General features: G+C 41.5%; 1 protein-coding gene and 1 non-coding gene across 4 annotated transcripts in view; both read left to right on the forward strand.

Annotated features, from left to right (window-relative positions):
* Window positions 1-2837, forward strand: part of LOC126215245 (F-box/LRR-repeat protein fbxl-1-like) — a 70532-nt gene extending 67695 nt beyond the window's left edge. Inside the window, exon 9 of one of the 3 annotated variants that reach the window (XR_007542111.1) lies at window positions 2226-2363. Coding sequence is in view for 2 of the 3 variants with exons in the window: in XM_049941912.1 (XP_049797869.1) it covers window positions 2226-2472 (247 nt within the window). In the remaining variant the exon portion in view is untranslated. Of the gene's footprint in view, window positions 1-2225 lie in introns of all 3 variants that reach the window. The other 2 variants (XM_049941912.1, XM_049941913.1) reach the window with 2 other exon arrangements.
* Window positions 2838-19900: 17063 nt separating this feature from the next.
* Window positions 19901-19974, forward strand: Trnat-ugu (transfer RNA threonine (anticodon UGU)). Its single transcript has one exon. It is a non-coding gene; the product is annotated as a tRNA-Thr (tRNA).
* Window positions 19975-26126: the final 6152 nt, after the last annotated feature.

Genomic DNA, 26126 nt, shown 5'->3' on the forward strand with positions numbered 1-26126 from the left:
CATGGAGGGTAAAAATCGTAGAGGGAGGCCAAGAGATGAATACACTAAGCAGATTCAGAAGGATGTAGGCTGCAGTAGGTACTGGGAGATGAAGAAGCTTGCACAGGATAGAGTAGCATGGAGAGCTGCATCAAACCAGTCTCAGGACTGAAGACGACCACAACAACAACAACAACAACAGCAAGATGTTATTGTAAACTGGGTGCTGATATACAGGGTGCACATTAATAAAAAAAGAGACTAATTGCAGGGGCAGATTCCTGACTGGAAATTAAGGAAAAAAGGTCCTATGAACACGTGTCTGGAAATGCATTGTTGCCACATTGGATGGTGCTGACAAATGACAGTTCTTGTGACCACGTGTCGTGTGTTCCTTGTGCTTTTCAGGCTGTGCGATTGATGCAGCATACTGGAAGCAGCAGAATGGTCCAGTATTCATTTCAGGAACAAGCAGAGATGGTGTTTGTGTATGACCGAGCAGATGGAAATATACCAAAACAAGTACCCTCACGGACACCAACCACATCACACAACATTTCAAGCCCTCTTTGGGTGTTTTATGTGATCGTGGGCCTTTTCAAACATATGAATGTGCATTGTGACGCCACACTGCACGTACATCAGATCTGGAGGACTGGGTCCTACAGGTTATCGAGACAAACCGTAGTACAAGCTCCAGACAATTGGCCTGCTTACAGGATGTAAGCCGAAGTACAGTTATGTGTATCTAACATGACAACCACTACTATCCCTGTCACCTGCAATTCCGCAGAGGCCACTTTGGAAATCTGTTGTGACACGGATGCGATGCAGTTCTTTACTGTGTTCCTGGACGATTTATTGTTGTTGCACGCAGACTGTCCATTTCTGAATACATGTTCATAGGACCTTTTTTGCTCTATTTATCATCAGCAATCCATCCATGCAGCTTGTGGGTTTTATTAATGTTCACCCTGTATAAATAGGTAAATAGTTACAGTATTATTAGAAGGAAAGTTGCTACTGACCATATGGCGGAGATGCTGAGTCGCAGATAGGCACAACAAAAAGACTTTCACAATTAAAGCTTTCATCCATTGGCCTTCATCAGCAACACACACACACACACACACACACACACACACACACACACAAAAAAAAACTGCAGTCTCAGGCAACTGAAGCCACACTGCCCGAGACTGCAGGTGTGTGTGTGTGTGTGCGTGTGTGTGTGTGTGTGTGTGTGTGTGTGTGTGTGTGTGTGTGTGTTGTTGATGAAGCCCAATGGCCGAAAGCTTTTGTTTTGCCTATCTGCGACTCAGCATCTCCGCTATATGGTGAGTAGCAACTTTCCTTCTCATAATATCGTTACATTCCATCCTGGATTGTCCACTGTTGAATAGTTACAGATCGGACATGTAGACTTTTTTATGTTAAAATTAAAAGGCTTACAGATTGAAAGAGGATGACGTGCCACCTTGTGGCATTGGTGCAAGTTACGAAGGTGTCGTGTCATGTTATGCCAGCAAGTATATAAAAATATTTTTTTTGTTTTGTTCTCTTTTCTTATTGACTGCAAACTATTAAGAGCAATGTCATTGTAACTCGTACCGATGCTTCATACTCATTCAGTCTGTAAGCTCACAAATTTTAACATAAGAAAGAGTACTTGTCTGCACTGTAACTATTTACCCATTTATATGTTCGTACCTAGTTTACAATAGCTTATTTTGATAATTTCATATAACATCATCATCTCAGATTTTGTAAAGCATTTACCATTGGTTGGGGCTGACTTAAACCATTTTTAGCACAAAATTTGCACACTATTGAACCCATGGCCCTGTAGGTACTAGTCAGCAGTTCACTTTTGTGTTGCTGCACAAGCATACGAGGAGTTGCTAGCAGCAGCCAGATGGGAAAATGCTACATCGCTACTTCTTTGTACTTTCCTCTGACACCATACTCGCCAATCCTTTTGTAACACTGGTATTCCTTTTCTTACAGTGCTCTTTTTCTTGACACAAGTTCTACATGAAGTTGAAACTGGTCATTAATAAAATATTATAATGATTTAGACAATTTTTTTAAACCAGTTTAAGAGCAAATTTGACCTCCAGTGCTGTCCCCACAGATAATATTGGCATTATGGTACATTCTAAAGAACTGTAGTCTCTTAAAGTTTACATGTAGTTTTTGTTTTTACATTAGCATGTACTACACCAATGATTTCATTCTCACCACAGGGACCTAAGTATTGCCTGGTGTCGAGGTGACCTTAAAGCTACAGATGGGCTGGCCGAACGGATGCCCAATCTTGAAATCCATGGCAAAGCTGAAGTAGAGGAACCTACTGTAGGCACGGAGGAACACGAGAGTGGGGCAGCAGTATGGAGATTGACAAAGATGGTGATTGTGACAATAGCAGTAACATTGATAGTGACAGTGATAACGTTATGTGGGATGAAAGTGGTAAATCTCTTATCATCCTAGAGGATGTACAAAAGTGATGTGATATTTATAGGGAACTACGACTCTCAATACTGGTAGCATTTCAGTTGGAACTGTGTAACTGGACCAGAATTTGATGCTCCCCAACTGTCATTACTGGAACATTTGTCATAGTAGACTGCCGAATGCTATGAAACTAAAGCTAGTCATGTATTTCTGTAACATTGTGATTACATTGGCTTTTCTGTAAAGTCATGTTAACAGTGGCAAAAACTGTTTTGAAGAAAGGTAATTGTAAATCATTTAGGAAATATGTTGTTGCAGATTAAATCATCTACATTACTGTTGTTTGAGCTTTCACTGTAATTATAATGGATTTGCCATCTTCAATTTTTAACCTTATAAATAAAAAATAAAACATTTTTTTAAAATTTTAAATTCAGTGCATTAATGTGATCTTAGTAAATGAGTGTTGTAAAATAGTCCTTTCATACAGTGTTCATTAAAAAAAAAAAAAAAAAAAAAAAATTAATGATCATTCCACTTGGGACCTGTCAAAAGTACATTAGCTTATTTGTTTTTGTTGTAAATATTTGTCATGTATTGTTGTTTTGATGTTTGCATTATTAGCCTTACTACCAGATGTCATTGTCAGTCTTGTTGTGTTTTTTTGTGTGCTGTTTATGGGATGTTCCAGTTTTTTCCAGTTTTTCATTTTTTTTGTGTACATACCTGTGCCAAAGAGGAAAATTCTAGTGAACCATGGACAGAAACATCACCTCCCTGTTGTAAGCCTAAAACGGGCAAGAAAACCCTACCATTGGTAATGTTTTAATTGAATGAAATAAGGCACTGGCAATGATAAGAGCCCAAAATACAGACAAAGTTTTGAGAATAATAGATGTTTGTTAAAATCAAATTTGTAAGTAAATCACCACTCTCACAGGTCTGAATTGTTTTTAGGGTTCCGTGCCTCAATCTGTAAAAGCGGAACCCTTGTAGAATCGCTTTGTTGTCTGTGTCTGTCCAACTGCTGTGAAGAACCCTTTTTCTCTTGAAGAGGTTGGCATATCAAATTCAAATTTGTCACTTAATAAGATCTATGGTCCCTTGGCAGTGTAAAAATTTTAAGCTTCTAAGTTAATTCAGTCAAAAGATAAGGCCACTTTAGAACACTGCTGCATGCAAAAATAAAATGTAAGTTTTAGTCATGTTTTAGTAAGTAAATAAAATCATTATATTAAATCTTTTACATCTACTTGTATGAACTGAAGCCCACTACTGTGGAGATTTTGATAGTCTTGGAATTCCCGGAACTGCTGTCTTGCCAGTATCTACAAAGCTCATTTGAAAAGTCCACGTAAAGTCTGAGAGATGACACCACTGGTGCGTATCAAGGTCGTTTAGTTAGTAGCACCTTTGGAAAGAACGCGCACCAAGTTTCAGCCGTATTGGTCTATTTCTTTGTGTTTGGCATGCATGTGAATCAAGGAAGTTGAGTGATTGTCAAAAAATGGATGAAAAAGAACTTTGTGTGGTGATTAAACATTACTTTATGAAACGCAAAACACCTCAGGAGGCTGAAGAGAAGTTTGATAAACATTACGGTGACTCTGCACCTTCAGTGGCCATATGGGCACAAGTGATGCTGAACGTTCTGGATGCCCTGTGGAGATTACGACTCCAGAAATCATTGATAAAATCCATGATATGATGATGGATGACAGAAGAGTTAGGTGGTGAGATTGCTAGTGCTGTGGGTATCTCGAATGAATGGGTACAAAATATTTTGCATAAACATTTGGACATGAGAAAGCTATCCGCAAGATGGGTTCTGCGATTGCTCACGCTTGACCAAAAACGGAATTGTTTGAAGTGTTGCAAGGATGGTTTGCAGCTGTTCAGGAAGAATCTGCAGGACTTTAAGCATCATTTTGTCACTGTGGATGAAACAAGGATACATTACTATACTCCTGAGACCAAACAACAATCTAAACAATGGGTTACCAAGGGAGAATCTGCACCAAAAAAGGCGAAGACCATTCCTTCGGCCAGAAAGGTTATGGCGACTGTCTTTTGGGATTGGCAAGGGATAATCCTCATCAATTATCTGGAAAAGGGTAAAACTTTTACAGGTGAATATCATTCATCGTTATTGGACTGTTTGAAAACTGAACTGCAAGAAAAACGACGGTGATTGGACCGCAGAAAAGTCCTTTTCCATCACGAAAGTGCACCAGCACATACTCCAGCAGTTGTGGTCGCAAAATTAATGGAAGCAGGATTCCAACTGGTTTCACATCCCCCCCTTTCTCCAGACTTGGCTCCTTCGGACTAGTGTTTGTTCCCCAATTTGAACAAATGGCTGGCAGTACAAAGATTTTATAGAAATGAGGAGGTGATTGTGGCAACTAGTAGCTATTTTGCAGACTTGGACAGTTCCTATTATTCAGAAGGGATCAACAAATTAGAGGAGCGTTGGATGAAGTGTATAAGTCTAAAAGGAGACTGTCAAAAAATAAAAAAAAGATTTACCCCAAACACATAAGTAGTTTTTATTTTTGCACGGACATTTCAAATGCCCCTCATATCGAAATTCTCGATTCCCAAGATTAATGAATTATATTTATATACATAATTAAGTTTGAGTGGAACACTCGGGGCATGAGTCCTGCTCGCGCTTTGTCAGTTTTTTGATTATATCTCAACATCCTTTATTTCCTGTCTAAAAAATAATGTACCCACTTTGATACAAAATATTAATTATTTGTGATGATTATATTCAATATTAATTCATGAATGTTTGTTATGTAGACTAGTGACAGTGTGTTCTACGACAGTTGTAAAGTTTGTAATTAATGTCAAACCAGAATCAGAATATAAGGAGGAGATACTAAATGCACCACATACACAATTATGATGTATTCCAAGACTTCACAGTCCTTTTTATCATCTTTTCATGAAGCATTTTTTATGACTTGAGTTTCAGATAAAATTGTCTGTACACTTCAGGCATGAAATCTAACAGTTTTGTTAAGTCTTTGTGTTTCAATGTTGATATTTGCCATTCACCTACACATTGGAACACTAAATTTTGTAAAGCATCTGAAAACCTGGGGAAATGACAGACTGAAGCTCCCTTGCCATGACTTGGAGAAAATGGTGGCCACCCAAGAGTCCGATGAACAGTTCCCGGCAACCTGTTGAAAACTTCATCATTGTAAAATTTCTGAAATGTACGCAGTTACCATATACGTCATGTTTTTGTTTGGTAGTGAGGACATTAACACTCTTCAAAGGTTCTGAAATTCTCAGCAATGATTATACGGACTAGAAGAGATTTAGCTATCCTCGGTTTCTGTATAACTTGACACCGACCATCAGCTCAGAAAACTGAAACAGTTTGCCTCTTCACTTTTCTGATCTGACCTAAGTCAACATTACGTGGCAGAAAAGTGTGGTCAAGAACTAAAAATTTGTGAATTACCTCCTCATATTATCCAGACTGAACTAATGCAAAGGACAATGAAGCAATAGTGTTTTTATTTTGTCCAGGGTACGAATCTGAATACTTTATCATCATTTTTTCCATCTGAAATTTCCATTCTTTCTGCTGATAAGCAAGTTACTATTTCATCACTTTCTTGCTGTGTTACATTCTCACTTCAGACACGTGTGTAAATGACATTATCTGAATGTCTACAAATACCTAAATTATACATCCATAGATTTCTAATGTAAAACACAGCCTCTGTACTTAGTGTCGGAGTAGGTGGAGCCAGCTGTAAATAAAATACTGTAACACAAAGGTCATTGTCTGTCTGTTTACTTAGTAAGTACTCTGTTTCAACATATTGTACGAACTAGTTGGCCTTATCTTGGCGCAGTCACACACTTAACGGTACAGTCATGCATATAATATGCCTGTCATATCGACTGCTAGTGATACGAGGCCATTGGGATCCAGCACGGCGTTCCGTATTACCCCACTGAACCCACAGATTCCATATTCTGCTAACAGTCATTGGATCTCGACCGACGCGAGCAGCAATGTCGCGATAGGCTACAATCCGACCTTTATCAAAGTCGGAAATGTGATGGTACGCATTTCTCCTCCTTACACAAGGCATGACAACAACGTTTCACCAGGCAACGCCGGTCAACTGCTGTTTGTGTGTGTGAGAAATCGGTTGGAAACTTTCCTCATGTCAGCACGTTGTAGGTGTCGCCACCGGCGCCAACCTTGTGTGAATGCTCTGAAAAGCTAATCGTTTGCATATGACAGCATCTTCTTCTTGTCTGTTAAATTTCGCGTTTGTAGCACGTCATCTTTGTGGTGTAGCAATTTTAATGGCCAGTAGTGTACATATAAGGGAAGCAGAGTCGCTGCCAGGTTGTGTCGGCTTGGAAGCTACAATCGTTGCAATAACTTGGACGTGATGAAAAGTGAACAGCTGCGGTTGTCGGCTATTACCACGGCCTTCAGTCTGTGTTGTGCTTTGTGATATTAGAAATACGCGGAGGGTGTGTTTTAGTGCGAAGTGTACTAGTGTTGCATTTATGTATGTGTATAATCAGTTTAAATAAAACTTTCTTAAACTCTGCATGTGACTTGATTATTTTTTATTACCTTAAAAGTAAAGGTAGCTCAAGATATCAGGAGCGCCCCCTCCTTGAGGTTTTTCCATATCTGCCACTGGCTCACAGTGGCACCGATGACGGTATATTCCGGCTTCGGCCGAAGATAGCCTATCGTTTCAAATCAGTTCGCCACTACGTACGCCGCCACAATGTAGCCAACCCCATCGTCTGAACTTACATATTTCGGATGACAATCGGTGAAATCCAAATCAGTTTGTTTTTTTCGGTCATAATGGCCGACCCGACACGACACGAAACATGAACTGTGAGAAACTGATACGTTTAGTCAAAGGCGAAGTTTGTGGCATCCCCATTGAAATCTGGTTTCACAGGATAGAGCGGATTAGGTTATGGTTGTGGAGGGGGCCTTAATCAGTTACTGTTAGTTGCACAAAACACACAAACTTTATTTTCCTAAGAACCACTTAATTACACATTGCCTTAAAAGGATCAAATTAAAACAATATGGCTGAAGGCCTAGTTAAGAAAACTTGCAATACCTCCTGGGCTGAAGACCCAAAACCATACCAAAAACAAGAATGGCTGAATGGCTGAAGGCCTGAACACAAGCTATAAAAATTACTTTAAAGAATACACTCGGCTGAAGGCCTTACCTAAAAAAATATTTCATGTAAATACTCGGCTGAAGGCCACTCACTGGACATTGAACAACTCAGGACTTAGGGCCTGGATAACAAGAATTTCAGATAGACCAAACTTTCAAAATTTTAGATATTCAACAAATCAACTTTAATTTAAGTCGGGTGAAGGCCTTATTTTAAAATTAAAACAAACTAAATTAATAGATGGCTGAAGGCCTCGCACAGTACATCAAACTAAAATGAAAATCACCATCTAAAACAAACTGAACAGTGGTGCTCAGAAGAGTTCCAAGGGTCGGCGTGAGGAGGTAGCTCTAACGTAAGGTGAGACGAGTCAGGCAGCCATGGGTAAGGACTGACCAACAACCTGATCAATTCCCTTCCACCTGACCAACGGTACGACAAGGACCAGCTGCACTACGTCTTCAAAATTGGCATCTAAAAACAGCCAAGGCGCAATAACCACTCTTAAGAAAAAACTATGAACAAACAACTAAAAGACTGTTGAACTACACGCAAGCCGGACAGCATCAAACTGGTGAGGAAAACACACTGCCGGAAAACTACGCTAACGACCAGGGCAGGTAACTGGGGCGTTAATGGCCACAAGGCAGAAAATACGGCTGGTGCACTTCACTGATAAGTAACAACCAGTTTAATAGTTAAAGACCATACAGGAAGACGGCTGCAAAATTTCACAGACTCCAACACAACAGACGTTGCTGCTAGCCGGAACGGCCCAGGAAGCAACAACCGGCAATGAACGAAGAGATGTCACAGCAGTTGAAGTTTCGTAACAGGTTAACTGATCACTCAACTACAGTGTCCGGGTTTGGTGGGCAACGAACTTTGTAGCTCTCGCAGCTAGCGCCTCACAATTCGACCGTGCATGCAGACCGCCAGCGGTCCCGACCTGACCTGAGGAGGCTTCCTCTCTGTCCCAACCGACCGACAACATGCAGCACGCAGACAGCATTAAAAGAGCTGCTCAGTCAAAACCACACAGGCTACACACGGTTCCACGAAAACACTTCCACAAACAACTCAATACTAAAAAACCTGTGACTACGGAACAACAGGGACGACTCAAGTCGACACACATGGAGAAGCCAGAAGCGGTCAGCAACCAAATACATGTCGTCCGATGAGACGACCGACCGAGCGACCAACCAACCAAAGTCGTCCCCACTGAAGTCGTGTGTCAGCAACAGTCGGGTGAGTCATTGCTGTCCGGACCTCACTGCTGCTCCGTCCCGACTGAACCATAGAGTAAATATCTCTGGAGTGAGCATTCACATGCGCACAACAGATTTTGTGTTGTCTACATACATTGCCAGCCTGGTCAAGTGTTCTCGGGACGTCGTGTCTTTGTCCGTATAGCGTCCTGTATACTTAGAATGTCACTAGATCCCTAGTACAGACGGATTCTTTTCGTACGTGTCGTGGATTATTTATATATGTTGCGCAGAAATTTTAACAGTATCCATTTGATATTGGGAATAAACCAGCTACGTAACTTTTAAGGGCAAGTGATATACATTCTGCTTCTTTGCGATAGGTGTCACAGTTCAGATGCACTCGATTTTTGGTTATTTTCGGTATGATACGGCACTTTATAGTATTACAGAGCCAGACGTACGTTTTTGCAGTGATAGTCTGGCAAAACGACTTGACAGTACGCTAGTACTTTTGCAAGTGTCCGAAAAACACTGAATTTGCCACACATTAGCGATTATATCCCTCCTAATTCGTTCTTCTTTCTGCTGTTTCTGCATATTTATTTACTCGTTTTTACGATCTAAAGCACAATTTTTCTTACTGGTGATACTTTTAAGTATTTATTTAACGCATTTTACGTACTTGCTCCCAGTTTATTAAATAAATAGTAGACTGAGTAATGTATATACATAATCGACAAGTCATTGATAAATGCATGGAGGATAGTAGTTGCTGAAACAACTAACCATTCCCTTTCCTGTTACACTGGCAAATTTACGAGAGGAAGCTATTGTTTGTAAGCTTTTGTACGAGCCGTAGTATAGTCATAAAATCGTAGAAAAATAGGTCTACAGAATCGAGCCTTAATTATAATGCGTCTCGAAATTTTTAAACATATACAGTGTCTCTTACTAATATGATAACTATAATTAGAGCTACATGGTACGTACCCATGAAAAGTTACTATCCCTCCTTTCACATATTTTTCTTTGCATCCGTAGCAACAACAATAATTCACTGTCGCTATTACACTATCAACAAACGGTGAAATACAAAAAAATTCGGGTCAACAGAAAGGTCCGATCTTACTCGTCGGCTTTGACCCGTGACGTAAGCGTGTTGTGGTGTGTGACGTCATTACGGCGCGGAAAACCTAATACATGGTTTGATGTACTCTTGTTTAAAGAACATGTATACGTAATATGAAGCAATTTGATGAACATACTGATCTGTAGCGTAGCCCACTTGAGGTTAGGTTGGGAGTTTTTTTTTGGAATGCGGCCGCGGCAGCGGCCGCCTATGATTCGAAAATATTGATTTGACACTAATGAAGCCTGTGGGGGGCACTGCAGACTCCCCCCACCGCATAACGACATATTTAGTTTCTCCCCACCCAAAAACCCCCAATTTCCCACGCTTGTCCCGTTACAGTCATTAGGCTTTTTGTGAAACTTGTGTATTTCAGTGTTTACAATACGTATTCGATGTTTTTATATCCGCCATATTGGAATTGTTGTTTATGGTCGTTTCCGCGGTATTTGTGACGTCATGGGTCAAAGCCGACGGGTAAGATCGGACGCTTCTGTATTTCCAAAAATTCTTAATATTATAAACTTCAAACACTGCAGAAAGAACACACACACAGCGAAGTCCCGAAAACACGTGACAATTCTGGTTTAATGTTGACAACGTGCGCAGAACGCAATGCTCACTCTATGGACTGAACTCCCGACACACGATGACCCGGAAACACTAGCAGTTGCTCCAAAGATAGTACGACAGTGCTCTTATCGAAAAGCGCTGCTGCTGCTGCTGCCACTCACGGGCAGGAAAACCAAAACCTTGGTAACGCCAGTATATCGAATAAGAAACGGGACGGCAGTTCTGCAAAGACAAGATGTCAAGGAATAAACGGCACGAACACGAGCCGCGCGCTGCTCACTCATCACAACTTGGCTACAGTTCGGAATCTACGGACTGTAATTGCAGATTTATTGGAAACCACAAGTGGAGAAAATCTGATCAGAAATTTTATGTGTCGATTATAACCTGGAACAATAATTTGTTCAATGTCAAGGATGGCTTATCTTTTGCTTGAAGTTATTGTAGTGGATCTTTTTGGGTTGTAGTAGGTGGACATCAGCTGTCTACATATTATTATTACTGCTTACTGGCGTTGTTTTTATGGCAGTCGGGTGGTGATTCTGTTACATGAAGTGGTTTGCGAACGTGGTTTAGGCCTACCTATCTGTTTCAACTTTCAGTGCTTCAAGTGTTCGGAGGGCCTTACACTAAATGTTGTGTTTGTCTTTCATATGTGCACTGAATGACAGTCATTAGAGCTTAATTGACGTACGCCTGCACAACGTTAAATAAATTCAGCAAGATTTCGAGTAGGCCCCTACTTGTGGTGGGATTCGAGGTCTATTAAAAAATTAGATTCTCACATTAAAGATGCAGTTCCGGTTCCAGTAAAACTTGAAGCAACACTCCGATATTTAACATCTATCGATTACATCTTTCTAATAATTAGGCCTATACCACGTTCTGAAAAGTATAGTTTCAAAGCTTTTGTGTGATATGTTGGATGTTATTTACGATGCTCTAAATACTAATATTAAAATCGAATATTTTCACTCTTGCATCTCAAATACATGTACTACGAAATTTTTAATTTACTCTATATAGAGTATTGAAGCCGTGAAAGTGCACTAAAAGACACTGCAATGTTGATTTTCTTTATTGAAAGCAACGCTCAATCTGAAATAGTACTGCCGCCTGGAATATTGTTACTTCCTTCCTCAAATCCACTGGGTAAATGCTTAGGAAGCAGTGAAGTGTACTAGATTATGTACGGATTATCTGAATATCCTGCCAGTACTGCATTAATTTTGACCATTTTTAGAATAAAGTTAGCCGCTGTGAAATTACAACTGAAATTTAGCAACTTCGCTAATATGAAGCCATTGCAAAACTGTACGAGGTTACAAAGCACGATTTCCATTTATTTCGTTGTTATTGGCCTGGTGAATCTAATAAAACATGTCACAGTCGTGTATCTATAGTAGTTTTCCAGAACATCTAGAGAAACGAAGAGGTAATTTTGTAAAACTTTTAATTTATTAACTACTTGGCTCAATTTGTTTTCTTAAATTCCAGACAATTACATAAAGTTTTCAACAGAAGATGCAGAGAATTTAATTTTGGAAAAATCATGGTAATAACGTTAATGAAACTGTATGAATGTGTCAGATAATCAATCTGCTTTTATTAATACCATAGCACACGTGAACTCGTTTCAAGATCAGAAAACGACTGAAACAACTCACTAACGGTTGCCAACAGTGACATAAACGTTTCTAAATTCTATGTGGAAATTAAACATATTTACTTGTATAATAATCTTTGCTTCTGTGGATGTTCTGGAGAGCTACTGCAGATACTCATCTTTAAGTAAAAGAGTGTCCATCGCACAAAAGCGTGTAATCAGAATAATTGCTGGAGCTCATCCGAGATCATCCTGCAGACACTTACTTAAAGAGCTAGAGATTTTCACTGTAGCCTCACAATGTATATATATTCATTTATGAAATTTGTTATTAACAGTCCAAACGAATTCAAAAGTAATAGCAGTGTACATGGCTACAACACTAGGAAAAAGGATGATCTTCACTACTCAAGGTTAAATCTAACTTTGGCTCAGAAGGGGGTAAATTATGCTGCCACAAATGTCTTTGGTCACTTACCTAATAGCATCAGAAGTCTGACAGATAGCCATATAGCATTTAAAAGGAAATTAAAAGAATTTCTTAATGGAAACTCCTTCTACTCATTAGATGAATTTTTGGATGTAGTAAGTGTGTAATTTCCCCAACCCCCACAAAAAAAAAAAAAAAAAAAAAAAAAAAAATTAAAAGTTTTAAGTGTCATGTAGTATTTTGTGTAATGTAATATCTTGTATAGACACCTTTTATTTACCTGACACGTTCCACATTTACGAAGTGTCGTATTCATGATCTATGGAACAAGTACTAATCTAATCTCTAATCTAATCTACACGTCTGGGACATGTTTTATTAGATTCGCCAGACCAATAAGAACAAAATAAATGGAAACCGTGCTTTACTTTAACCTCGTACAATTTTGCGATGGTTTCATATTAACGAAGTTGTTATATTTCAGGCAAAATCTTTTATTAGCCGAAACTCCGTGACTAAACATTTGCGGACATGTTTATATGAACTTTTTTCTTTAGTGTTTCCTTGTAGAGAAATATTTGCATATCTTCGTGAATGAACCTGTATAGCTCATTCATATGCATCATTTAATAGCAAAACTCGCAAAACCTAACCTAACCTAACCGAACCTCCTCCATATCGTCAAAAACTGACAAATGAGATCGGATCCACAGTGACCAAGCTGTTGGCCGATGTTACTGGGCAACTTTTGGCGACGGCGTCTGACAACTGTCGTCGGTGCCATTGTGAACGCAGGTCTATAAGGTAGTTTCTCGATATCATCGCTGTACACCCTTTGTATCGTAGGATGGCACCAACCCTAGTCTGGAAATGTTTTTACGAAGTGACGTAGCAATGAAGTACAATGCCTCGTTTGCTTAAAAGGTTAATAAATGAGGGTGGAAATTATGGTAACAGTAATAAATCAGAAACTTAAAACAATCACAAAATTTTTAAGGCTTTCTTGGCCACTTGTTGACAAATGGCGTGTTGGTTTCTGTCTTGGGTTTTTCGGTCGACGTTCGTCTACATCTACATCGAACCACCTTCACAATTCTATATTATTCCAATCTCCGAGAGTGCGCGGAAAGAACGAACAGCTATATCTCTCCGTACGAGCTCTGATTTCCCTTATTTTATAATGGTTATCGTTTCTCCCTATGTAGGTCGTGTCAGCGAAGTATTTTCGCGTTTGGAGGAGAAACATGGAGACTGGAATTTCGTGAGAAGATTGCTCCGCAATTCAGTCTCACCCTGGACAGCGGTCATAATGTTTTGGCTCATTAGCAGCCCCGGATCTACAATATCTCCGAACTGGGGAAAAAGCTTGACAGTGTGACAGTGGAGACCACCCCACCCCCTCTCTCCCCAAACCCCCTCGAGCGTTTGAGACAGGACGTCAAAAACTAAAAAAAATCCATTTTTGGAAAATATATTCATTTTGTAGCGTACATTTCCTCGAACATATATGTTGGTACATAAAACACATATGTTCGAGGATATGCTATTTGGTCTTATAAACTTCGTGGCAGATTAAAACTGTGTGCCGGACCGAGACTCGAATCGGGACCTTTGGCTTTACACGTGCAAGTTCTCTACAATCTGAGCTACCTAAGCACGACTCACGACCCGTCCTCACACCTTTAAATTCGCCCATATCTTGTCTCCTACCTTCCATGCTTCATAGAAGCTCTCCTGCAGACTTAGCAGTACTAACACTCCTGGAAGAAAGGATATTGCGGAGACATGGCTTAGCCACAGCCTGGGGGATGTTTGAGATTTTCACTCTGCAGTGGAGTGTGCGCTGATATGAAACTTTCTGGCAGATTAAAACTGTGTGCCGGACCGAGACTCGAACTCGAGACCTTTGCCTTTCGCGATACTGGTTGATTTAAAGATGTGAGGACGGGTCGTGAGTTGTGGTTCAGTAGCTCACATGACGCCGGCACAGTAGCTCAGTGTGTTCGGTCGGAATCAACGATCAACTTGAATGGATGTCTTGTGACGTCCGCCCAGACCGAAAACGCAATGAACTATATCGAACATAAAAAAAGATGGTACAGCACTTGCTCGCGAAAGGAAAAGGTCCCGTTCGAGTCTCGGCCCGCCGAACAGTTTTAATCTGCCAGGAAGTTTTATATCAGCACACACTCCGCTGCAGAGTGAAAAGTTCATTTTGTTTTGTCTTAGTTTGCCAAAGTGCAGTGCCACACCTCTTCACACAGCATTCTTCTGTCGGACGTCGCTGTATTTCGCTCTGTGGAATTGGGAATTAAAATGTCCTGTGGTGCCTCTCCAGCTCCCAATCGGCGGATTGACATCCCACTCCTTATTGCCTACCACCTGATAACTCTCTCTTTCGCCTGACATAAAAATTAAATATAGGAAACATAAAACCAGTAACGACAAGAGACCAGCAAGACAGTACACATTTCTTCAATCCTTCGGTCCCAGCATCTTTTTTTTTCTCCAATCTTGCTACAGCTTTACACGGCGTGCTTTCCTTCCTGCAACAGAGTCTATTACCTCATTAAAGTTTGTCAAACGTTTTGCTACATTAAAAATCAAAATGTCGTTGTCTAATACTGAAAAAGCTGTTAATACGAATAGTATCCAAGACGTGAGGTTTCTCGATTTGGTTACGTCTATTTTGTCACCGTATGCTAGATAAAACGAAATAGGCCTTTGTAATATCGCAGCAATTTTAACACACGCCAACATTTTTATCTACCTCACTTACATAAATAACACAACAAAATATAATTCATGAAGTACCAATATCAAACGACTATTAGGCCTACTGTCATGTTAGGAAATAGTTCCATATTTCTTTCATATGCTGCAATTTCTCAAGCATGAGATCGAACAGTAGTAGAAGTAGTAGTACGAAATGTTTAGATAAATTTGGAATCGTCATGTTCTCCCATATAATTTTTGTGATGTCCCCGTTTCCTTTCCTTCCTCGCTCTAGCAGATGGACTTGTCATCACTGATTCTGTAACTCTTCCTGCCATTGTCACAACTTATTCTCTGGTTAACTTCACTAACCCTCCCAGAATCACCGGTTTAATTACCCAGTGTTTATTCTCCAATTAGGCTTTCGTACAACAAGTGTTCCGCGCTATTCCGAGAACAGAAATTAAGCGGCTGCTAACCGGGGACTGTACAACTGGTCCTTAGTAGTGTAGCGATCTGACAAAGTTTTTTTTGTCAAAACTTCATTTTTTGGATATACTGAGAAAACAATATGTAATCTTTCTTAACTCTTATTCCTGTTAGTCGTTTATTCCACTCTGGTTGTCTGAATCTATGGGTTTGGCTAATAATTATAATAACGCTTATCACTCGCACGTTCAATCAGCTACCTAAACGAACAGCGATTGGCATTCACCCATTCTGGTTTATTTGGCTCAGATTGTAAACCCCCTCCCCTTTTGTCTGCGAGAAAGCCTTATTTCTAGATGCGACAGGGATTCCCCTGGCAGAGACATTACATACACTACGCACGCGTTCAATTACCAACTTATGATTCGTTCAGAAATCAACTTATGATTCGTTCAGAAATCAACTTATGATTCGCTCAGAAATCAACTTATGATTCGTTCAGAAATCAACTTACGATTCGTTCAGAAATCAGCTTATGATTCGTTCAGAAATCAGCTTATGATTCGTTCAGAAATCAACTTATGATTCGTTCAGAAATCAACTTATGATTCGTTCAGAAATCAACTTATGATTCGTTCAGAAATCAACTTATGATTCGTTCAGAAATCAACTTATGATTCGTTCAGAAATCAACTTATGATTCGTTCAGAAATCAACTTATGATTCGTTCAGAAATCAACTTGTTCAAAAATGTTCAAAAACCAGCAGGGATTCGTTTCAAAATCATATGAATAATCGATAGACCAACGAGCACTGGATGCTACACGCTTTGTGAAACAAGGCTTTTTCAAGAACATGAGTTTGGCGCCTCCTGAATTTGCCTTTCGGGTTTGCCGCTCCCCCCCCCCTCCCCCACTTTTGAAATAATAAACTATTTACTTTTTACCATAGCTCGTTTTCATTTCACTGTCCCTTATACTTAGTTCGTACAATGATTTTTATAAATATATGGATGTAGGACTAGTTTTTTGCTGGCAGCTTTGCCAGCGTACACGTATGTCACATTAACGTTTACAAACCCCTGAAGCGCCATAAATGACACTAAGGCAAGTAATTTAATGTAAGACACAGGGGGTCCGAAATATCACGAAATACCACAACATGAAGGGAGATCAGTGGTATACGTCCCGTCGAGAACGAGGTCATTAGAGACGGAGCCCAAGCTCGCGTTAGGGAAGCATAGAGAAGAAAATGAGTCGTGCCCTTTCGAAGGAACCATCCTGGGATTTTCCTTAAGCGATTTAGGGAAATGACAGAAATAAGTGGCCAGAAGAATTTCTTCCACTATCGGTCACTTCGTTAGCCGCCGACGAATACACACATCAAAAAAGGTTTCGCATCACCCTGGTTCCCAGAACAACTCAAACCTTTGACGGTTCAGAGACGTCACTAAACCCGCCCAAAGATGTAAACAATCATGCATCAGCAGCGCCTATTACACGGAGGGCGTCCGACAGCCGATCACTTCCAGTCATTCCACCAGGAAGGAGGTACGCGGCTCGTGTTGTCTGTAGTTCAACCATGCCTAGACGGTCAATACCGCGGTTCGATTGCGTCCGCATTGTTACTTTGCACCAAGAAAGGTCCTCAGCAAAAGAAGTGTCCAGGCGTCTCTGAGTGAACCAGAGCGATGTTCTTCGGACATGGAGGAGATGACATTCCTCGCTCAGGCCGCCCAAGGGCTACTACTGCAGTGGATGACCGCTACCTACGGATTAGGGCTCGGAGGGACCCTGACAGTAACGAAACCATGTTGAATAATGTTTTCCGTGCAGCTACAGGACGTCGTGTTACAACTGTGCGTAATAGGCTGCATGATGCTCAACTTCACTCCCGACGTCCATGGGGAGGTCGATCTTTGCAATCGTGACACCATGCAGCGCGGTACAGATGGGCCCAACAACTTGCGGAATGGACAGCTCAGGATTGGCATCACGTTCTCTTCACCAATGAGTGACGCATAAGCCTTCAACCGGACAATCGTCAGAGACGTGTTTGGAGCCAACCCGGTCAGGCTGAACGCCTTAGACACACTGTCCAGCGAGTGCAGGAAGGTGGAGAGTCCCTGCTGTTTTGGGGTGGCTATATGTGGGGCCGACATACGCCGCTGCTGCTCACGGAAGGCGCCGTAACGGCCTACGGTACGTGAATGCCATCCTCCGACCGATAGTGAAACCATTTCGGCAGCGTATTGGCGAGGCATTCGTCTTCATGGACGACAATTCGCGCCCCCATCGTGCACATCTTGTGAATGACCTCCTTCCGGATAACGACATCGCTCGACTAAAGTGGCCAGCATGTCTCCAGACATGAACCCTATCGAACCTTGCCTGGGATTGACTGAAAAGGGCTGTTTCTGGATGACGTGCCCCACCAACCACTCTGAGGGATCTACCTCGAATCGCCGTTGAGGAGTGGGACACTCTGGAGCAACAGTGCCTTGATGAACTTGTGAATAGTATGCCACGATGAAAACAGGTAAGACTCGACGCAAAATGACGTGCTACTGGGTATTAGAGGTACCGGTGTGTACAGCAATCTAGGCCACCACCTGTGAAGATCTCGCTGTATGTTGGTACAACATGCAATGTGTGGTTTTCATGAGCAATAAAAAGGCGGAAATGATGTCTATGAGCCGGCCGGGGTGGCCGAGCGGTTCTAGGCGCTACAGTCTGGAACCGCGCGACCGCTACGGTCGCAGGTTCGAATCCCGCCTCGGGCATGGATGTGTGTGATGTCCTTAGGTTTAAGTAGTTCTAAGTTCTAGGGGACTGATGACCTCAGAAGTTAAGTCCCATAGTGCTCAGAGCCATTTGAACCATTTTTTGATGTCTATATTGATCTCTATTCCAATTTTCTGTACAGGTTCCGGAACTCTGGGAAATGAGGTGACTCAAACTTCTTTTTATGTGTATAGATGTAGGACTAGTTTTTTGCCCGCAGCTTTGCCGGCGTACGCGTACGTCACATACAGGATGTTTCACATTAACGTTTACAAATCCCCGAAACGACATAGATGACGTTAAAGGAAGTAATTTAATGTAAGACACAGGGGGTCGGAAATGTCACGAAATACCTCAACATGGAGTAGGAGCAGATTAGTGTTCAACGGCCCCTCGATAACGTGGTCCTTAGAAACGGAGCACAAGGTCGCGTTAGGGAAGTATAGAGAAGGAAATCGGCCGTGCCCTTTCGAAGGAACCTTCCTTGAATTTTCCGTAAGCGATTTAGGGCTATGACGGAAACATGCGACCAAAAGAATTTCTTCCGCTATCGACCACTTCGTTAGCAGCCGACATATATTTGAAGTGAAATATGAAACACTGACATTGTCCACAGACAACGGTGGTTTAAATCTTACAGATGTATACCATAAAGCACAAGCGCTGTACGTTTGTACAACGTACAAACAGTAGGAGGAGTCACCACACTTAGTAAGATAAGGCCATCACTATTAAATGAAACAACGCCGCCCACCCCTTTACTCTCCAGCAGATGTACACTGGATCTTGAACGAATTATACCACCAGAAACAATTCTGACAGAATGCAGATAGTCTAAAATGAGAACTCCTGAGAAACATATGGCCAAAGTGAAAGTGGTGTACAAGAAATTGATGCTTAATAAAAGTAGGAATGTCATAATACAATAGTATAAAGCCTTCAAATGGGACAAAATCTGGAAGAACGTACACGGTCGGCTGATGCCGACCAATGTAAGGGCAATGTGGTCGATAGAAAAAATTCCCAATAAATTGAAGGGTGCGTTCGATTTGTCTGACAGATTCTGCATTGTGGCCACCTGCAATCAAACTGACACTGAAGATCATCAGTTTATTTGTATGAAGATGGTATGTTCTTTCAGACATGTCCTAAAGAACAGATACCATCTTCATATAGATAAGGCTCACTGGCCAATGATCTTCTTCAGTGCGGATGCACTCACATTGCTCAAACTCTTACGGGAATTGGCAGATTGACTGCCGAGTGTAATGAGTATAGTGGCCAGGGGCAGTACAAATGCAGCGTGTGGACAGTAAACTGGAAACCATGGGTCTCACAGGGAGCGTGCCAGAGATAAGATCCTTCAGTCACGCTATCGTCTGTGTCCTCGATGGCTCAGTCGGATAGAGCGTCTGCCATGTAAGCAGGAGATCCCGGGTTCGAGTCCCGGTCGGGGCACACGTTTTTAACTGTTCCCGTTGACATTTACCGACGCCTTTAAGCTGCTAATGGTCTGGATTTCATTGTAATTTCATCAGTTTATTTGTGGCAATGCAGACAACATAGGACCGTACATGAGTACAAAATTAGGAAGTATCCAAATGACGCCACCCAACATGGTAACACCGAAGAGCCTTCTACATCCAGATGTAAAATCATCTCGAAAATGTAGAAAAATGGTATCAAATGGTTAATGGGAAATACAGCAGAGTGTGCCAAAAAGAATTATCCGACTTGACACGTCTATATTTCTGAAACCAATAAACGTACACAATGAATATTGATTTTTGATGAACGGGAAACTCAAAAAGTCTTTTTTTTCATACCATTTCATAGATGTTCAACATGTCCCGTTTGAGATGCATAGCATATGCCAATGCGGTATTGAGATTATTCTCACACTGCAGCAAGCATGTCTTGAGTTACAGCTTCCACAGCTGCTGTTATGCGATGTTGTTGTTGTTGTTGTTGTTGTTGTTACGGTCTTCAGCCCAGAGACTGGTTTGATGCAGCTCTCCATGCTACTCTATCTCGTGCAAGCTTCTTCATCTCCCAGTACTTACTGCAGCCTACATCCTCCTGAATCTGCTTAGTGTATTCATCTCTTGGTCTCCCTCTACGGTTTTTACCATCCACGCTGCCCTCCAATACTAAACTCGTGATCCCTTGATGCCTCAGAACATGTCCTACCAACCGATCCCTTCTTCTAGTCAAGTTGTGCCACAAACTTCTCTTCTCCCCAATCCTATTCAGTACCTCCTCATTAGTTACGTGATCTACCCATCTAATCTTCAGCATTCTTCTGTAGCACCACATTTCGAAAGCTTCTATTCTCTTCTTGTCTAAACTATTTATCGCGCCTTTCACTTCCATACGTGGCTACACTCCAAACAAATGCTTTCAGAGAGGAGTTCCTGACACTTAAATATATACTCGATTTTAACAAATTCTCTTCTTCAGAAACGCTTTCCTTGCCATTGCCAGTCTATATCCTCTCTACTTCGACCATCATCAGTTATTTTGCTCCCCAAATAGCAAAACTCATCTACTACTTTAAGCATCTCATTTCCTAATATAACTCCCGCAGCATCACCCGATTAAATGCGACTACATTCCTTTATCCCTGTTTTGCTTTTGTTGATGTTCATCTTATATCTACCTTTCAAGACACTGTCCATTCCGTTCAGCTGCTCTTACTAGGTCCTTTGCCGTCTCTGACAGAATTACAATATCATCGGCGAACCTCAAAGGTTTTTATTTCTTCTTCATGGATTTTAATTTCTACTCCAAATTTTTCTTTTGTTTCCTTTACTGCTTGCTCAATGTATACAGTATATTGAATAACATTGGGTATATGCTACAAACCTGTGTCACTACGATTCATGCCTACCGAGTCTTATAACTGCCATCTGGTTTCTGCACAAATTGTAAATAGCCTTTCGCTCCCTGTATTTTACCCCTGCCACCTTCAGAATTTCAGAGATTATTCCAGTCAACATTGACAAAAGCTTTCTCTAAGTCTACAAATGCTAGGTACGTAGGTTTGTCTTTCCTTTCGCTCCCTGTATTTTACCCCTGCCACCTTCAGAATTTCAGAGATTATTCCAGTCAACATTGTCAAAAGCTTTCTCTAAGTCTACAAATGCTAGGTACGTAGGTTTGTCTTTCCTTAACCTAGCTTCTAAGATAAGTCGTAGGGTCAGTATTGCCTCGCGTGTACCAACATTTCGACGGAATCCAAACTGATCTTTCCCTAGGTCGGCTTCTACCAGTTTTTTCATTCGTCTGTAGAGAATTCGTGTTAGTATTTTGCAGCCGTGACTTATTAAACTGATAGTTCGGTAATTTTCACACCTGTCAACACTTGCTTTCGTTGGAATTGGAATTATTATATTCTTCTTGAAGTCTGAGGGTATTTCGCCTGTCTCATAAATCTTGCTCACCAGATGGCTGGCTCTCCCAAGGCTATCAATAGTTCTAATGGAATGTTGTCTACTCCCGGGGCCTTGTTTCGACCAAGGTCTTTCAGCGCTCTGTTAATTTCTTCACGCAGTATCATATCTCCCATTTCATCTACGTCCTCTTCCATTTCCATAATATTACCCTCACAGACTTCGTCCTTGTATAGACCCTGTATATACTCCTTCCACCTTTCTGCTTTCCCTTCTTTGTTAAAACCGGTTTTTCACATGAGCTCTTTAAGTTCACTCAGTTCTCTTTTCTCCAAAGGTCTCTTTAATTTTCCTGTGGGCTGTTTCTATCTTATCCCTAGTGATATATGCCTCTACATCCTTACATTTGTCTTCTAGCCATCCCTGCTTGTCCATTTTGCACTTCCTGTGGATCTCATTTTTGAGATGTTTGTATTCCTTTGCGCTTATTCAGTTATTGCATTTTTATATTTTATCCTTTCATCAATTAAGTTCAATATCTGTTCTGTTGCTCAAGGATTTCTACTAGCCCTCGTCTTTTTACCTAATTGATCCTCTGCTGCCTTCACTATTTCGTCTCCATTCTTCTTCTACTTTATTTATTTCCCCCGTCCTTGTCAATCGTTCCCCAACGCTCTCTCTGAAATTCTCTGCAACCTCTGGTTCTTTCAGTTTATCCTCGTCTTATCTCCCTAAAATGCCACCTTTTTGCAGTTTCTTAAGTTTTACTCTACAGTTCATAACCAATAAATTGCGGTCAGAGTCCACATCTGCCGCTGGATATGTCTTACAGTTTAAAACCTGGTTCCTATCTCTCTGTCTTACCATTAGATAATCAACCTGAAACCTTCCAGTGTCTCCAGGCTTCTTCCATGTATACAACCTTCTTTCATGATTCTTGAACCAAGTGTTAGCTATGATTAAGTTATGCTCTGTGCAAAATTCTACCAGGCAGCTTCCTCTTTCATTCGTTATTCCCATTTCATATTCACCTACTACGTTTCCTTTTCTTCCTTTTCCTACTATCGAATTCCAGTCACCCATGACTATTAAATTTTCGTCTCGCTTCACTATCTGAATAATTTCTTTTATCTCATCATACATTTCTTCAATCTCTTCATCATCTGTGGAGCTAGTTGCCATATAAGCTTCTACTACTGTAGTAGGCGTGGGCTTCGTATCTACCGTGGCTACAATAATGCGTTCACTATGCTGTTTGTAGTAGCTTACCCGCATTCCTAATTTTTTATTCATTATTAAACCTACTCCTGCATTACCCCTATTTGACTTTGTATTTATAACCCTGTATTCGCCTGACCAAAAGTCTTGTTCCTTCTGCCACCGAACTTCACTAATTCCCACTATATCTAACTTTAACCTACCCATTTCCCTTCTTAAATTTTCTAACCTACCTGCCCAATTAAGGGATCTGACATTCCACGCTCCGATACGTAGAAAGCCAGTTTTCTTTACCCTGATAACGACATCCTCCTGAGTGGCCCCCGCCCGGAGATCCGAATGGGGGGACTATTTTACCTCCGGAATATTTTACCCAAGAGGACGCCATCATCATTTAACCATACAGTAAAGCTGCATGCCCTCGGGAAAAATTAAGGCTGTAGTTTCCCCTTGCTTTCAGCCGTTCACAGTACCAGCACAGCAAGGCCGTTTTGGTTAATGTTACAAGGCCATATCGGTCAATCATCCAGACTGTTGCCCCTGCAACTACTGAAAAGGCTGCTGCCCCTCTTCAGGAACCACACGTTTGTCTGGCCTCTCAACAGATACCCCTCCGTTGTGGTTGCACCTACGGTATGGCTATCTGTATCGCTGAGGCATTCAAGTCTCCTCACGAATGGCATGGTCCGTGGATCATGGAGGGGGGGGGGCATTTATGCTATATCTCAGTTCATTCATTGTTATTGGTGACGGAGACACAAACAGTCTTTATAAACTCCCACAAGAAATAATCACATACGGTCAGGTCCGGTGACCTTGGAGGCCAGTAATGTAAGGCTGAATCATTTGGTCCAGTAAGACCGATCCGTCATTCAGTAACTGATTTAAAAATTCCCGCACTTCCAGATACCACTGTGGCGGTGCCCCATCCTGTTGTTAAACGAAGTCGTTCCGATCAGTCTCCAAGGGTCGGAAAACAAAGTTCTCAAGCATATCGAGATATGTGCTTCCTGCAACAGTGTCTCGGCAAAGAAAAATGGAGCACACACGTTTTCCCGTGAAACTGCACAAACCATTTAAATTTGGGGAGTCCTCCTTATGTTGTACAACTCAATGGGACTGTTCTGTACTCCATATTCTCACATTATCACGGTTCATCTTTCCATTTAAATCGAATGTTGCCTCATCACTAAGTTTGGAAGAAAACTGTCTTCCTCCACCTTGCCAAGAACGAAATTACAGAACTCCACACGTTGTTGTCTGTCACCTTCACGAAGAGCTTGCAGTAGCTCAATTCTGTACGGATTCACGGGTAAACGTCGACGCAACACACGCCAGACGGACATGGGGGGCATGCTGAGCTATCGAGCTGCACGGCGAACGGATTTCTGCCGACTCCTTGTGAAACTATGGCGGATGCGTTCGACTTCTGTGTCAGACACTCGGGGCATGTCCCAAGGCCAGGAGGGTGGTGGAGTGGTTCGATAAACACAGTGGCGAATTCCAGTTGATGTGCTGTCGGCGGTCTCTGTTAGTCAGAAGACGAGGTCGGGCTGTACGTTTTTTGCTGTACGAGTCCCTTCTTGTTTCCACTTCACTATCACATCGGAAATAGTGGACCGAGGAATGTTTAGGAGTGTGGAAATCTCGCGAACAGACGTATGAGACAAATGACACCCAATCATCTGACCAAGTTCGAAGTCTGTTAGTTCTGCAGTTCTGCGGAGCGCCCCATTCTGCTCTCTCACGATGTTTAATGACTACTGAGGTCGCTGATATGGAGTACTTGGCGGTAGGTGGCAGCACAATGCACCTAATATGAAAATCGTATGTTTGTTGGGGTGTCCGAATACTTTTGATCACATCGTGTATGGCCACGTGTTACATCACCGGTCGGTATGACTTTTTTTGCGCGGAACTGAATACAGTGTTTTCGCAAAATTAAGGAACAGTCCATTTTCAGAGAACCACTTAATAAATGGCCGGCCGGAGTGGCCGAGCGGTTAAAGGTGCTACAGTCTGGAACCGCACGACCGCTACGGTCGCAGGTTCGAATCCTGCCTCGGGCATGGATGTGTGTGATGTCCTTAGGTTAGTTCGGTTTAAGTAGTTCTAAGTTCTAGGGGACTTATGACCACAGCAGTTGAGTCCCATAGTGCTCAGAGCCATTTGAACTTAATAAATCTTTGAAAAACATCATTAACAGTCTCTTCTGTCGCTTTCTAATAGTATTTATTATAACGCTAAAAGTAGCAATTCTGACTGACGAATGCTAAGTGGAAGCTGATTCGCGTATAGAAAGAATAGGAGTGAGCGTAAAACTGGAACTTGTTAGACTGCCTTCACGATTTCTGTCCATTCACTAAAATTTTCTCTAATTGTTGTGCATCACAATCAGTGAGTGGGGAAAAAATAAGTTAACTTGCGGAAATTGTCTAGAAATTTTATTCATTGAGAAGAATTTCAGTTGTCTGGAAAAAACTCTGTAATTAAACCGTTAATAATTGAAGATAATGTTGTGCACGAGTGCCGTGGCTCACCTGTAGGGAATTACGGCAAACACTGGCAGTGCACGGCGCTCGTAAGGTGAATAAAAGATGCTCAGCGATGAAGAAACTTCTGCATTAATAAACTACATCGGCGTCCATAAAACAACAGCTATGAACGAGTACAAAGACCGTATTCTGCGAGCGTGGAAACAGTCGCCACATAGTTTTTGTCCTGTGGTCTGTTAACTGGTTTTCATAGTTGTGTGTATCGCGTAATGTGGAGCATTGAGAATAGACTCACAAGAGGTCAGGGTATATCACCGATCTCATCCAAATTACCAAAGGTATATGGAGGGCTTGTCCAGGAATGAAAGTGACGGAATTGGGTTTAGAGAAAAATAGCATTCTTGGCTCGGCTTGGGCGAGGCATGAGAAATTTATGGCAATTTCGGCTTCTCCTGGAGACAGATTATAGCACTAATCTACACTACTGGCCATTAAAATTGCTACA

Source organism: Schistocerca nitens, chromosome 12 (genome assembly GCF_023898315.1).
Source record: "Schistocerca nitens isolate TAMUIC-IGC-003100 chromosome 12, iqSchNite1.1, whole genome shotgun sequence".
NCBI lineage: Eukaryota > Metazoa > Arthropoda > Insecta > Orthoptera > Acrididae > Schistocerca > Schistocerca nitens.